Source organism: Malurus melanocephalus, unplaced genomic scaffold (genome assembly GCF_030028575.1).
Source record: "Malurus melanocephalus ecotype Western Australia unplaced genomic scaffold, MMel_1.1 scaffold_237, whole genome shotgun sequence".
NCBI lineage: Eukaryota > Metazoa > Chordata > Aves > Passeriformes > Maluridae > Malurus > Malurus melanocephalus.
The window spans coordinates 439,842-453,743 of NW_026623469.1; the positions used below are offsets into that span (position 1 = coordinate 439,842).

The window sequence follows — 13,902 nt, forward strand, 5'->3', positions numbered from 1 at the left end:
ACACCCCACCGGGACCGGGGCACATCCCACCGGGACCGGGCACACCCCACCGGGATCGGGCACATCCCACTGGGAACATCCCACCGGGACCGGGAACACTTCACTGGGACAGAGCTGGCAGCGGCTCACCCTCATCCCCGGGAGTGCTGCTGTCGCCCTCCTTTCCCCCGCCCCAGTTCTGTGCTCTCCCTCCGCGGCCACTGCTGCCCCCGGCCTCGGGCAGAGCCGCGCCTGGCTGCCCGCGGAGCTGCCCAGAGCCCCCTGTACCGGAGCAGAGACCAGCCCGGCACAAAGGCGTTTATTCAGARCAGGGCAGCGGTGGGGTAAGCGCCGTCCATCCTTCCCCGTGTCCCTGTGGGACAGGCTGACCCCATCCCGTTCCCTCCCTGCGCACTCGCTCCAGCCGCTCTCGCAGGCGCTGCTCAGAGCCGCGGTCACCGCCGGCTGGGGTGGGATGGCAGCAGGGGCRCTCTGGGTGAGGGATGGGAGCAGGCATGGCCTCTCAAGAACCGGCTGCTACTCCGGGTTATCCCAGCAGGATGTGGAGGTGGATCCGGGGATGGATCCCTAGCTGTGAGCCCCCAACCTGTGAGCCCACTCCAGCCCCTGGCATGGAGAGAGAGGACAGGAGGAGTCAGTGCCAGGGTGAGATGTCCAGGAAAGGATGCTCCACTACAGGAGGAGCTCTGCCTCCCGCTGCACCGTGTCCCCCACCCACACAGTGTCACAGAATCCCAGAATTATTTGGATTGGAGCCAATCCCATAAAGCCCATCCCCTTCCAACCCTCTGTCATGGGCACCTTCCACTATCCCAGGTTGCTCCAAGCCCTGTCCAACCTGGCTTTGGACACTTCCAGGGATGGGGCAGCCACAGTTTCTCCAGGCAGTTGCGCCAAGGCCTCCCCACCCTCACAGGGAACAATTTCTTCCCAATRTCCTATTGCACCCTCTGGCAGGAGGAAGCCATTCCCTCTTCTCCCATTRTTCTTGGCCCTTGTTCAGAGTCCACATCCACCATCTCTCTTGTAGGCKCTCTTCTGGTACTGGAGGTGTCCCCACTCCGATCCAAACCCCTGTGCTCTGTCCCTGGCACCAAGGAGGCTGCCTGAGCCATGATCCTGCTTGGACAGGGATTCTGCACAGCCGGGGATCCTGCTCAGCCAGGGCTGCTGCTCCTCACACTGATCCAGACCTGCAGCCTGGCYGGTTCTGTGCCTGGGCTCACGCCACAGAGCCAGCAGTGGGAAGCTTGGGAAGCAGCAAAAAAGTCCAAAATGTCCCTGTTCCCGCTGGGACGTGCTGCACTGGAGGGAGACAGAGGATGAAGATGGTCGAAGGCATAGCCAGCAGAGCTCAGGTGTAACTAAGAAGAGGCAGCAAATCCCCAGTGCAGGGAGATGATGGGCTGAGCTCTGGAGCTGAGTTAGGCTGGATCCACCAACCAGATCCCCCTACAGCAGCCCATGGAGCCAGACTGATGTGGGCAGCCTTCCCTCAGGCTCAGTCCACCTGGTACAGCCAGGAACAATGCCTACCATGTGGTACCCACTCACAAGCCTTTCCCAGGCAGAGGGGGATGCCACAGACCCTTTTGGATTTTTTAAAGACATTCTCATTTTTGCCTTTTTCTCTAGGATGGGGAAGGCCTCAGCTTCATGGCAAGTTCTGGATGTGAGTGAATACAACCCTGAGCCTTCACGTCTGCCAGTGGGGCAAGGACAGAGGTGGGAACAGCTGCTGCTTCATGGAGAAYATGTGCATTTTTAGGGTAGGGTACCTTTCTAGCAAATAAACCTCTTCTAAGGGAAGTTTTCTTGCAGTGTGCATGAAATGCAATTATTCCATGAGAAACAAATTAATATCATCCTAGCCTCTGGCAGGGGCAGCCATCTGGCAACCATTGCAGGGCAGAAGAGGGGGTGTGCAGGGACCCTTCCAGTCCCACATCCTGGGTGGGACACAGCAGTTCTCCTTTGTGGGGATCTCCATGGCAGCCGATCCTCTCTCTCCTTGTTCAGCCAGTTACTCATTAACTCACTTTACAGCCCGGGTAAACAGTGACAGCAGTGCCCAGGCTGCCTCCCTGCCCTGGGGCTRCCCCCCAGCCCATGGTCTGCTCCCCAGCCCTGCGTCACAGCAGACCCCACACAAGGCACAGCCACTGCCAAGCCCTCGTGTGCCCCATGCCCCAACCCACCCCCTCACCTCAACCTGGGGTGGGCACAGCCCGAAGTGGGGATGACCGTGTGTAGGATTGAGAGGGGGTTTGGGAAGGGAATGGGAGCAGCTGAAGGGTTTGTGGATGTTCAAACCCCTCCCAGCCTCTGCTGCCAGGGCTGAGTGGACAGAGCCCTCCCTGTGCTCACATCCACCCCAGGGACAGGGCGTTTGTGGCCAATGGAGCTGGTGCTGAGGGGAGGACACAGGTGGGGGGGCATTCCTGGCAGGGGAAGCCGGTCAGCGAGGGGTGTAGGATATTTGCCTGTGCAGCGAGCAGGAGAGTTTGGTCCAGGAGACATGAGGCTGCTCCAGCAGAGGCTCTCCAGGGAAGGCCTGCAGCCTGGGGTGCCCAGGGCACCCAATGTGGGCTGTGGGACAGTGGGCAGGCTGGAATCCGGCCATGATGATGTTTGGGAATTAACATCCAGATTATTCCCACCCATCCGTGATCTCCTTCCCAGCTGGCACGCCTCGAGTTCGTGATCACAATGCAGGTGGGGAGCTGGAAAGCCAGAGACAGCCGCTCCTTACCGAGTCAGTCCTGCAGCTCCAGGCAGGACACGGCAGGAGGAGCTTTGGTGCCTCTGCCAGGGAAGCAGCGGCCGCTGCCCAGGTGGAGCAGGACCCTCCTCTTCACRCCCGCAGCCAGTTGGGAGAGCTGCAGCTGCACGTCCCTCTGCCAGCAGGAGTAGAGCAGTGGGTCTAGGAGGGAGTTGCCCAGCCCCAGCAGCCAGAGGAAGTTCTCGATGACTTTGTAGGGGAARCACTCAGGGCAGACCATCTGCACGACGCCGGCGATGAAGAAGGGCAGCCAGGAGAGGGTGAAGCAGCCGATGAGCATGGCCACCGTGCGCATGGCCTTCATGTCACTGGTGGTGTGCGGTGGAGGACAGCTCCCCCCCAGCCCCGCCTGCTCCACCTCCTGGATGTGCTGCACGTGCACCGAGGCGATTTTCAGCATGTCACAGTAGAGGTAGAGGAAGAGGAAGAGTGAGGGGAAGAAGCCCAGGCAGAACATGGTGAGCATGTAGGAGGGGTGGAAGACGTTGAAGAAGGAGCATTTCCAGTGGTTAGAGACCTTCTGGAAGCGTGGGATGAGGACCGGCAGGAAGCCAATGATGGCAGCAACCAGCCAGAGCCCCACCAAACTCAGCCCGACCCGCGGGCCTGTCACCAGCTGGAAATAGTGGAAAGGCTTCCGGATCGCCAGGTGCCTGTCACACGCAACCAGGATCAAGGACAGGATGGAGGCAGCAGAGGAGGAGGTCACAAAAGCCATTCTCAAGATGCAAAAGTTCTGGGAAGGACAAATGGGCTGGGAAAGCTCATCCACGGCCAGGCCCATGACTGTAAAGCCAACCATGGCATCTGCAAAGGTGAGATTGAGGACAAAATAGAGCCCCTTGGAGCCGCTCTTCTGGATGTGGCAGAGCAGTACAATGGCCACCAGCCCGTTGGCAGCAATGATGAGAGAGGCCAGCATGGCGAGGATGGTTCCCAGGGCCCAGCTGGCCATGGCTGTCCCCTCTGGGGCAAAGCACAGGGGTGGCATGTCCCCAGCATGATTCTCAGGCATTGCTCACCTGGGGCCTCTCAGCAGGTGCAGCTCACAGCAGGTTCAGTCCCTCACCCTCTGGGCAGCAGYGGRASCCCTGAGGTCAGCAGGAGCCCYRAGGTCAGCAGGAGCCTGTGGAGAAGCAGGAGCCCTGGAGTCAGCAGGAGCCCCAGGAGCAGTGGTGTCTCTCAGGGAAGCAGAGCTCTGCCAGCAGCTGCCCACGGAAGAGATCGCTGGGCTCGCAGCACCCGCTGTGCGCACAGAGGTCACTCCCCTGCAGCCACGTTTCCAGACAACCCTGGAGRACAGGGTGAGCAGGGAGCACCTGGGCAGGAAGCTGCCACGGTGGCACAAGGGGCGGTGGCCATCCCCCCGGGCACCAGGGCCTGGGAATGGGGACAGGCACAGAGAGYTCCCAATGCTCAGCACAGCTCGTGGGGCTCCTGGGGGTCACTGCCAGACCCGGGACAGCTGGGACCAAGGGAACACCACTGACCCCTTGCTGGAGCAGCAGCTGTGAAGGTGACTTGGTTACGATTGGGAAAAGCACTGACRAGGGATGTGTGCTCAGACATAGATGGAGAAACATCTGCCAGCCTGGGAAGCTACATGCACAGTTGGGAACCTGCAGTCCCCTTAACAAGCACAACAGGGAGCCCACGGCATCCCTGGGGAGCCCAAAACTKAGGAATTGCTGGAACCTGCAGGGCAAAAATCCACCACAATCTGCAGAGGTGCCTCAGGCGCAGGCAGAACACAGCCAYGGCTCTCCAAGAGCTGGTGTCCTCTGCCCACTCATGGATCCATGCAGAAGGAACTGGCTACTGCCTAAAGGGGCCTCTCTCTGTCCGAGAGCTCCCCCTTCACATCCCTTCGGGGCCCCAGGTGCACCAGGCTGGCTCCAGGCTCCCTGACACAGGTCATATCCAAAGATACRTCAGTCACCATCGACCAACCTCAGAACAGGGAGAGTTTAATGAACTGCATCGTGATACTTCCAATGAAATATATGTGAGTGCTACCAACAGTAAAAAATAATTCTATATAGACACACCTGCTTTGCTAATCATGAGTGTATTTACCTCACTGATAGTAACTTGTAACAAAGAAATTAATGGAAACAAAGGCTCTGCATCCTGGTGTTCCAGAATTCCACCATATTCCTCACATCCCCCAGGGTGGGCTGACCTTCGCAGGGTGTGACAGTGACAGCTCCAGCCACCATGCAAAGTGTCATAAGCCTCTTCTGCCTTGTGAGGTGGAAAAATCCAAGCTGCCAGCAAGCAGGCAGGACTGAGCYTTCCTCCATCAAACAGTAACCTGGGCAGAGGCTGAGTGTGGGATGCAGGCAGGAGCGGGGAAGGAGCAGCAGACTCCGGGATGGGGACACTGTGGAGCAGGGAGCCCCTCAGGAACACCTGGGCTCTGCACTGCAGGTGGCCACAGAAGGACTCTGGTAGCCATGGGAAGGGTTCTGGTCATCTTACACACCCTCTACTTTTGTTTGCCCAGGAAGACATTTGGGGAGCCTTTTTCCTGATGCTGGAGAGGCTCCAAAGCCCACAGAATGAGATCAAGGACAAGGAAGAAGTGGCAGGACAGTGAGGAGAARGTACAGGCTGGAGCCAGTGTCCCCCTGTCCTGGTTTACTGGCCATTTTTAGCGTCAATGTATCAGGACCACACATATTTCTACCTAAACACCCGGGGAGGGCTGTGACTGGTTTCCACGGAGCCCTCCATGTCCAAGTTGCACCCCGTGGACCTTCCTGTGGGTGCAGAGGAGCAGGTACAGACTGCTCAGGGRTGCTCCCAGGCACAGCCTGCTGAGCTGAGAGCCCTGCTCAAGCAAGGATTTCAGTCCCAAAGCTCGGTGGAGTCACCTTCCCCACATCCGCAGCTTCTACAGCCACCTCTGACTTTTTATCACCAATTCTCTCCCTTTCTTCCCAGCTGGATTTGCCTGAACACCCCTTGTGACTTGCACAGAACCTCAGCTCACAGCAGGCCCAGCCAGGAGACACTGCTGCATTGCAAGGGACCTTCACCCAAACCAGAGCCACCCCACAGGGGAAAGGGAGMAGGAAGTAAGAACCAGTTGCTTTCATTGTCATAAACACTAAAAAATAATAAAAAACCTCAAGATGATGACCAAAATATCCTGCTGGATGTTCTGCTCAGCATCAGAGCCACCATTTKCAAGCTGAGCTCACCTTTAAACCACTGTATCTAAGCAAAAATGGTAACTACCAATAATATAACAGGAATTTAAGAGACTGAGGTTTGGCAAAACTGAGCTGAGAGGGTAACAGGGTCATTTTCTGACACTTAAAAACAGGTTTAGAAACACCCTCTACTGTAATGAATACTACAGATTGCCTTTAAATACATATATATGGAGAATAAAGGGATCTATAGTGCAGTGAAATCCATCTCCTGTGCTGTCCGAGGGCAGACATTCCTGCAGTGAATGAGCACAGACCCAAACTTGAGCCATCCAGTCAATAAATAATTTAATGAAGTTACAGTTCTGCAATACACATGACAGCGGCACCTTCCTGAGCCCCAGCCTCGTCCCGCGGGCATGGGAGGACACCCCACACCTGCCAACCACGAGCCACAGTGCCCCAAAAGCCACTGGAACGCAGAGATCTTCACAGAAGATATTCCTGCAGGCCCAGGCACGGGGACACCTCCAGGAGGGAAACATGCGGCTCCCAGCGATCGCAGGCAGCTTGTGCTCCAGGGACCATGCACTCGGGGAACAGCCCAGCCCACAGGGACCAAACGCCACGACATGGGGATGGTGGGATGCAGAGGGASGGGGCAGCACAGCTCTGCTGCCAGCCCCGAGGTGACTGGTGAGATGAAGGCAGCTCTCAGAATGGGAGGCGCTTCAGCTGCTCRTATGTGATAAAAAACTGAAGGGAACGTCAAGGAATCAGGACAGACGTGAGGCAGCTGCATGGCAGGACAGACAGAGCATCCAGCTGGGCTGGACACCCACCTGGGGAGCTCCTTATGCAAGCAGCACACCCCGAGCAGCCCAGGGAAAACAGAGCTGGGGCCCTGGTGCTGCCAGGAAGGGGGAGATGGACCCAGAACAAACCAGCCTTGCCCAGACCCCTGAGAGAGAGAGGGGACTCCAAGCCTAGAATGGGAACTCTTTACAGTAAATTCCCYACCCCATTTCAGCAGACAGACTGGGCTGGGTCAGCACACACAGCACTGGTCCCGCAGTCRGTGCTGCCTCAGCAGAACATTCCCTATAATTCCCTCCCAAACAGGAGCTGATCCAGGAACCCCCCACAGACCAGGCCAGGGAARGTCTCAACCGAACCCTCATAGGTTCTATGGGAACCATAAGAGCCGCTTATTAGGGTCCCCCGTGCACCCCATTGGGGTGTCATCCCTGCCTTGCCCTTCCCAGCTGGGTTCTCCCCTTGTCCCACTCCCACTGTCCCCRCTYCCAGCAGCACAGAGAAGGATACAATGATGTTCCAGGGACCCAGACGAAGCCAGTTGGGCCAGAAGCCTTTGTAGAGTGCAAAGAAGCCCTCACTCTTCCATGTCTGGGAGGAGAGACATTGGATTAGRAGACACACTGGAGCCCTKCCCATGTCCCCAGTGCCACACGTGACACTCTGGCCCYGTCCAGCTGCTGCAGGGAGCAGACAGACCTGTGCCAGTGCTGTGTGTGAAGCATCATTTACAGTCTCTGAACCCAATTAACTGCATCATGGCCTAAATTTTGTCCCAGGAGGCTGGGAGGATGCTCAGGATGACAGTGACCTCAGGGACGTGACTCTGGGCCCTTCYCTGTCTCGCTGATGACACCTTGTGYCACTGCARGCTCTCACTGCTCCCATCAATGTGGTGCTGGAGGTGGCCAGCCTCCCAGGACAGAAGTGTGCCCACCTCTCCCCTCACCTTCACGAGGCCATCCAGAGTGCCCTTGTAGAGCTCAGTGCTGCCCACGATCGCCCGCTGGTTCATCATCCGCGTCCGCACCACGTCCACAGGGTTGGAGGCGATGGCCCCCGCCAGCCCGCACGTGAAGCTGGAACTGCACACACCAAATCAGCCAGGGACAGCCTTGGACATGGCCACTCCTGCTCACACAGGCACAAAACACCTCCCACTGGATTTCATCAAAGGCATTTAGCAAGGAACATGAGCTGCACTGCCTGCTCCTACCTGGAAAAGGGGCAGAGGCAGGACCTGGGCCACCACAGGACCCTGGAGAGCTCAGGGGAGGGAAATGCTCAGCTCAGCTAATCCACACCCTTATCTGCACCCACAGCTGGTTCCACRGGGCATCTGCAGCCCTGCAAGGGTCCCAGGTGCTGCCCAGGTGACACAGACCAGAAGGGACCCTCAGGGTGTGTACATCCTTCCCACCAGAGCAAACATTTTGGGAAGGAGAGGAAAGCCAWAGGCAGCAGAAGGGAGCACGGAGCTGCCAGGCTCCCCCACCAGGGGGGTATCTAGGGCTCCTCACCCTCATCTCTAGCCGGCAAACCCCATGGAAGGACTGCCRCACCTCCAGCTGAGGAACAGAAACATGGAGGTGAAAAAGAAGTTTGGCATTCTCTGACCAGCCTTGCCCAGAGCAGGCTGACTGCAACACCTGCTCTGGGTCCTGTCAGSTCCATGTCTGTTCCTCTTCAAAGGCTCTTACAGGATGGGCTGGGAGGTGTCAAGGTCTGGACAGGTAAGSACCAGGGACTGGAGCAGCTTTGGAGGGACTGTTACAGGTAGCACATGCAGAGCTCCTGCCTGGTTCATWGCAGGGCACAGACATAGAGCAACAGCATTCCTGTTAGCAGCCAGCTGAAACKAGGCTGACATTTCATGTCACCAAAGGATTTCTGTCCAGTCTTTCCCCAGAAGTGTCTCTGGGATGTGGGGATGGATCAGCAGTGGCCTTGGCASTGCTAGGGGAATGGTTGGACTCAATGAGGTCTTACACAACCTTAATAATTCTACACCTGCTGCTGTCTCTGAGCTCCCCAGGTGACAGAGCACATCCCTTGGAAACAACAACCCTGTTCCCTGCAGCTYCAGAGCCCTCGCTCCATGAGTGGCCTCTCCCCAATCCCACCTGGCTCCTCTGCTGCACAACCCCCCGAGCCCACAGCAGGAACTCACACGAAGTGGGCAAAGATGGTGTCCCCCATGAGGCCTGACAGGATCAGATGCTTCTTGGTGATGTCRTAGACTGGCAGCTCCACCCCCACCACGATGGCAGCTCGCTGGGCCGTGGGGACAACACCCTGCAGAGCACAGACACTGTCACCAACTGCAGCCACTGCCACATGCCCCAGCCCCTCGCAGGGCCTTCTCCTGACACTGTGCCCTGTATCCTCCCTACAGGCAGACCAAGTGTTTCCTAGCCCTGCTCCAAAGCCAAGGAGGATCTCTCCACCCTGGCAGCAGTATTCCAGCTGGATTAACTCTCACTGCTTCCCTCCTCCCAGCATCAGCACAGGGAACCAGGCTGTCACCTCCTCACCTGCTGCACAGATTTCAACACCAGCAAAGATTCTACCCCACAAGAGCAGCAATTTAAGGAGCTAGGAGGGGCTGCAGGTGCTCCTTGCTACAGAACAGCAGGAGAGCACCTGCTTCCCTAAGACTTCTGTTAGTCCTGCTGCTGGYGGGGGATCCTGGGAGTTGGTGCTCACCCTCCAGAGGCCTCGGGTACCTTCCTGCTGGTAGATGTCAATGAAGCTGCCGATCATCCCACCCTGGAACAAGCTACCCTGAGCTTGCATTCGGATCTGAAAGGAAGGGGAGAGCCACAAGAGGACATCAACACCTGCCTAGAGGGYGGGGATATGAGGGGCACCAGGGACACCAGGGACAGCCACTCCATGGAACTCTTGGGAGAAGGAGAAGAGCAGCTCAGAGCATACGCTGCTTTCCACATCCCTCTCCCTGCAAACCACACAGCCAACAATGGCAGCAGGCATGGGGCAGGGAAAGCAGTGGGGTGGGAGCACAGGGACATGAGGGACAAGGCCTTCCCACCCTGAAAGCAGTCTCAGAAGGTGGACCTACACAGGGAGAAGAGTGGAGGAATACTCCAGGCTCTCTCTGGCCAGAGTAGGGCTACCTTGAGCCCAGGGCACCAGGCCATCCCCACTGGACTCTGCTCACTCCATGTAAAAGCCAGCCCTTGGGGCAGTGCCGGCACAGTGACCAAGGGGACAGAAGCAGCTGGCTGCCACCTGCTCACCTGGCCCAGATCAGATAAWGCAGGCTCCACCCCACACCAGGATAAATGTCATGATCTCTGTTTCCCAGAGAAGCTGTGGCTGCTCCATCCCTGAAGTATTCCAGGCCAAGGTCTAGTGGGAGATGTCCCTGCACATGGCACGGGGTGGAATGAGATGCTTTTTCATGTCCCTTTCAATCCAAACTGTTCCACAATTCTGTGATCTTTAAAAGCTGTGTTTTTAAACATAATAATGACTCTGGGCTTTGGTCCCCATTCATTGAAAAGCCCCAAATGAGCAGAACTGGTGGCTCAGGGAGCACTGAGCTGCTCCTCCCATGGGTCCCACAGCCAGCTAAGAGGTGGCCAGGAGCAGCCCTTACCTTCAGAACATCTGTGGGATTGGCCAGYGCAGAGGAGATGACTCCCGAGACCACCCCGCAGATCACATTGATGAGCAACGTTTCATCTGCAACCAAGGAGAGAAGGTCAGAGCCTCATGGGAAGGGGCACAGGCAGGAGGAAACAAGGCTGGGAAGAGCAGAGCAGCTCAGTTCTCAAATTACACAGGGAAGTTGCAGGAGCAGGGGCTGGGCAGGGGCCACAGCTCATGACAGGTCTATCCCCACACCTGCCAGGGACAGAGCGGGGCACACTCAGCAATGCATTCTCAGATCATCTGTCTGATGAGAAAGAAAATCCCGGGACATGTGAAAATTATGAACAATTATCTGAGATTTCAGTGTCCAGTGACATGTTTCTCATGGCAGGGACAAGCCAGGACAGAGGGAGACAGAGAGGGACAACCCAGATTTCCCCAGGGCACCTGATACCAACTGGATTTGCCTAGAYACAGCCACCTGGGGCCAGCTGAGCAAGACCAGGCAGGGAGTTAGATGTGATTAGTGCCAGGGAATAACCCRAGATTCCAGGCCCAGTATTAGGATGATGGTTACATCGGGAAAAGGCACAGGCCTTTGCTGGTACTGACCACGACACTTCCCAGAGGAGACCAGGCCACTGGCTGCCCCAGCCTGTAGGGAGACAAATATTCAGGCGCAGGACTCACAGCTGGAAAGGCTGGAACAGCAAGGGGGAATGTGAGACCTGCATGCATGGACAGAACCAGGCAGGGAGAGACATCCTGGAGCAGGGAGAGACATTTCTGGAGCAAGACAGCAGCCCTGGAAGGAGCTCTAGAGTCACAGAACCACAGAATCTCCGGACCTGGAAAGGTTCCATAAGGATCTTCCAATCCARCTCCTGGCCCTGCACAGACCCYCCAACAATCCCACMCTGTGCATCYCTGACAGCACTGTCCAAATGCTCCTGGAGCTCTGGCAGCCTCGGGGCTGGGACCATTCCCTGGGGAGCCTGGGYAGTKGCCAAGCACCCTCTRGGAAAAMAACCTTTTACTGATATTCAACCTAAACCTCCCCTAACACAGCTTCATACCATTAGCGTGCTGCATTTCACCCACCCATCCTGCTTTCCTAGGCTGGAATGATGTTACAGCATTCCTTCATATCATCCCAAGGATGAAAATCTCACCTGCAGATCTCAGTGCTCCCTCAGGGAACACTCACCAGACTCCTGCTGCTCCACTGTCCAGGCAGGAGCTGCAGAGRCCTCATGAGCAGAAGGCACAGGTCAAGAGCACTGGTGGAACCTCACCTTTACTGTCAGGGCCAAAGCTACAGAGCTGCACTGCATAATTCCTATCCAGAGAGGCTGTGGCTGCCCTATCCCTGGAAGTGTCCAAGGCCAGACTGGACACTGGGGCTTGGAGCAACCTGGGATAGAAGAAGGTGTCTGCCCGTGGCAGAGGTGGAACTGGATAAGCCTTAAGGCCCATTCCAACCCAAACCATTCTGGGATTTGCTCTGCATGCTGCATGCCAGCACAAGCATTCAAAAGCTCCAGAAAGAAGACAGGAGACACTCTGGAAGCTTCAAATCACTGTTACACACTTGCTGTCTAGGTGGGATGGGATGCCTCTCTGAGATTAATCAAAAAGAGACAAGCCTGGGGAATGGTGCCTTGGGTTTTTTTTGTTCTGAGGYGCAAAGCAGAGATAAAGTCTCAACAGCACGAGAGGACAGAGCTTTAAGTTGTGCCAGGGGAAGTCCAAGAATTTCTTCCTGGAAAGGGTGGTCAGRCAYTGGGAGGAGCTGCCTGGGGAGGTGGTGGAGTCTCCATCCCAGAAGGTGTCCAATAAACACCTGGATGTGGCACTGAGTGCTCTGAGYTGGGTGACCAGAGTGGGGGATCGGTCACAGGCTGGACCTGGGAGGTCTTGGAGATTTTGGGAGGTCTTCTCTACCCTAAATGAATCTGTGACTCTCCTACAATTCCATGAAAGGAAGGAACCTGCCGGAGGGAGGTGTTTGGGTAGGGAYCACAGGCAGTGCAGAGCACAGTGAGGGATTGAAACCAATCCTTGCTCTCACTGGCAAATAAAACCACAGTGCCCAGTAACAGAGCCCTGTTCCTGTGGGAATCTTGGGGTAGGAAGAACAGAGCAAGGAAGGAGCAGAACACACAGCCCAGTGAGGTGGGGGAGCTGGGAGATGCCCGTGTTGCCGTTCCCTGACACCGACCTTCCATGCGATCCACGAAGAGCCGCTTCAAGCTCTGGTAGATCCCGATCTTGATGGTGCCATAGGACGCCTGTCTCAGCAGTGCCGGGGCGATCCTGAGGGGGAATGGACCCTGAGCATACCCACGAGCCGCTCCTCACCCGCCGCCAACTTTCCAGGGCCAGACACTTCCCTGCGGCGGCTCCGAGAAATGCAGCTCTGCCCGGGATAACCCGGGACTGCCCCACGCACCCCSCAGTGCCAGGGGCTGGCACCCACGCAGTCCTGGCCTGGCTCCCTGCCTCGTGAAAACCAGGAACGTTTCTGGGCTCAGGGGTTCAGGCCGGCAGGGATCCCGCGGGTCGCAGCAGCGTGCAGGCAACGGTGGGGTCGGGAGGAGCACGGAGCAAGGGGCAATGCCGTGACAAGTGTAAGAGGGGACCCAGACTGGGAAGGGGGGCCAGGACAGAAGCAGAACCGGGCTGGGCGGTGGGGAAGAACCCGGGATGGCGGGGGGAGACCCGGGGAAGGCAGKGGTTAATGCCAGGGTGTGGGGGAAGCCCCGGGGTGGCAGTGGGAGAACCTGGGGTGGGTGGAGGGGGATGTCGGCATGAGGCTGAAACCTGCGAAGGGCTGGAGAACAGGTTCAGGATAGGCGGGACGATGCTGCGGCCGCAGAGGGGGCCCAGACAGGCGGTGGGAGATGCTGAGCCCGACGGGCAGGCACCGGGGAGGTCCGGGGGCGTGGATGGCAGCGCGGGGCCGGATGGAGGACGAGTAGGGGGTCCCCTGGCACACGGGTGGGGGTTCCGGTRCTGATGGATGGGGGCCCCGGGGGGATGGGATCCACTGCCGATGGCCCGGCGCCGGTGCTCACCCCGAGTACAGGGCCCGTCCGCCCTCCTCGCGGCAGATGCGGAAGAGCGCGTGGAACATGCCCCGGTACCGCACCTCGCGGAACCGCGCGTCGGTGCTCTGCCCCTGCACCTGCAGCCGCGTCTTGGTGAGGTCCACGGGGAACGTGCCTGCGGGGACAGCGGGGACACCGGCATCAGCGCCTCCCGGTACTGGTACCGGTCCCGCCCGGCCCCGGTCCCGCCCGGGCCCTGCACCTCACCGAACTCGGCCACGATGGAGGCGAGCCCGCCATATACGAAGGGTTTCCAGTTGAGCGCTGACATTGCATGGCGGGCGGACACCGCCGCGCGCCGCCGCCGCCACCGGGCCGGACCGGAACCGGAACAGGGATCGGCACCGCCGCCCCGCGCGCGCCCCCTGCCGGCCCCCGGCGGCACCGACCGCACCGGGACCGCACCGCACCGGGACCG

The 13,902-nt window shown here is 58.1% G+C and overlaps 2 protein-coding genes across 2 annotated transcripts; both read right to left on the reverse strand.

Annotated features, from left to right (window-relative positions):
• Positions 1 to 2,678: 2,678 nt before the first annotated feature.
• Positions 2,679 to 3,885, reverse strand: GPR119 (G protein-coupled receptor 119). The gene has a single exon (XM_057375027.1). The coding sequence runs from the start codon at positions 3,795 to 3,797 to the stop codon at positions 2,757 to 2,759; it is 1,041 nt and encodes a 346-aa protein (XP_057231010.1). The 5' UTR covers positions 3,798 to 3,885; the 3' UTR covers positions 2,679 to 2,756.
• A 2,386-nt stretch (positions 3,886 to 6,271) lies between these two features.
• Positions 6,272 to 13,812, reverse strand: SLC25A14 (solute carrier family 25 member 14). The gene is made up of 9 exons (XM_057375025.1): positions 13,692 to 13,812; positions 13,452 to 13,599; positions 12,596 to 12,690; positions 10,379 to 10,464; positions 9,463 to 9,558; positions 8,927 to 9,051; positions 7,706 to 7,841; positions 7,267 to 7,347; positions 6,272 to 6,696 (listed from the first exon to the last, which is right to left on the reverse strand). The coding sequence occupies exons 1-9, from the start codon at positions 13,753 to 13,755 to the stop codon at positions 6,655 to 6,657; spliced, it is 873 nt and encodes a 290-aa protein (XP_057231008.1). The 5' UTR covers positions 13,756 to 13,812; the 3' UTR covers positions 6,272 to 6,654.
• Between the last annotated feature and the right edge of the window lie 90 nt (positions 13,813 to 13,902).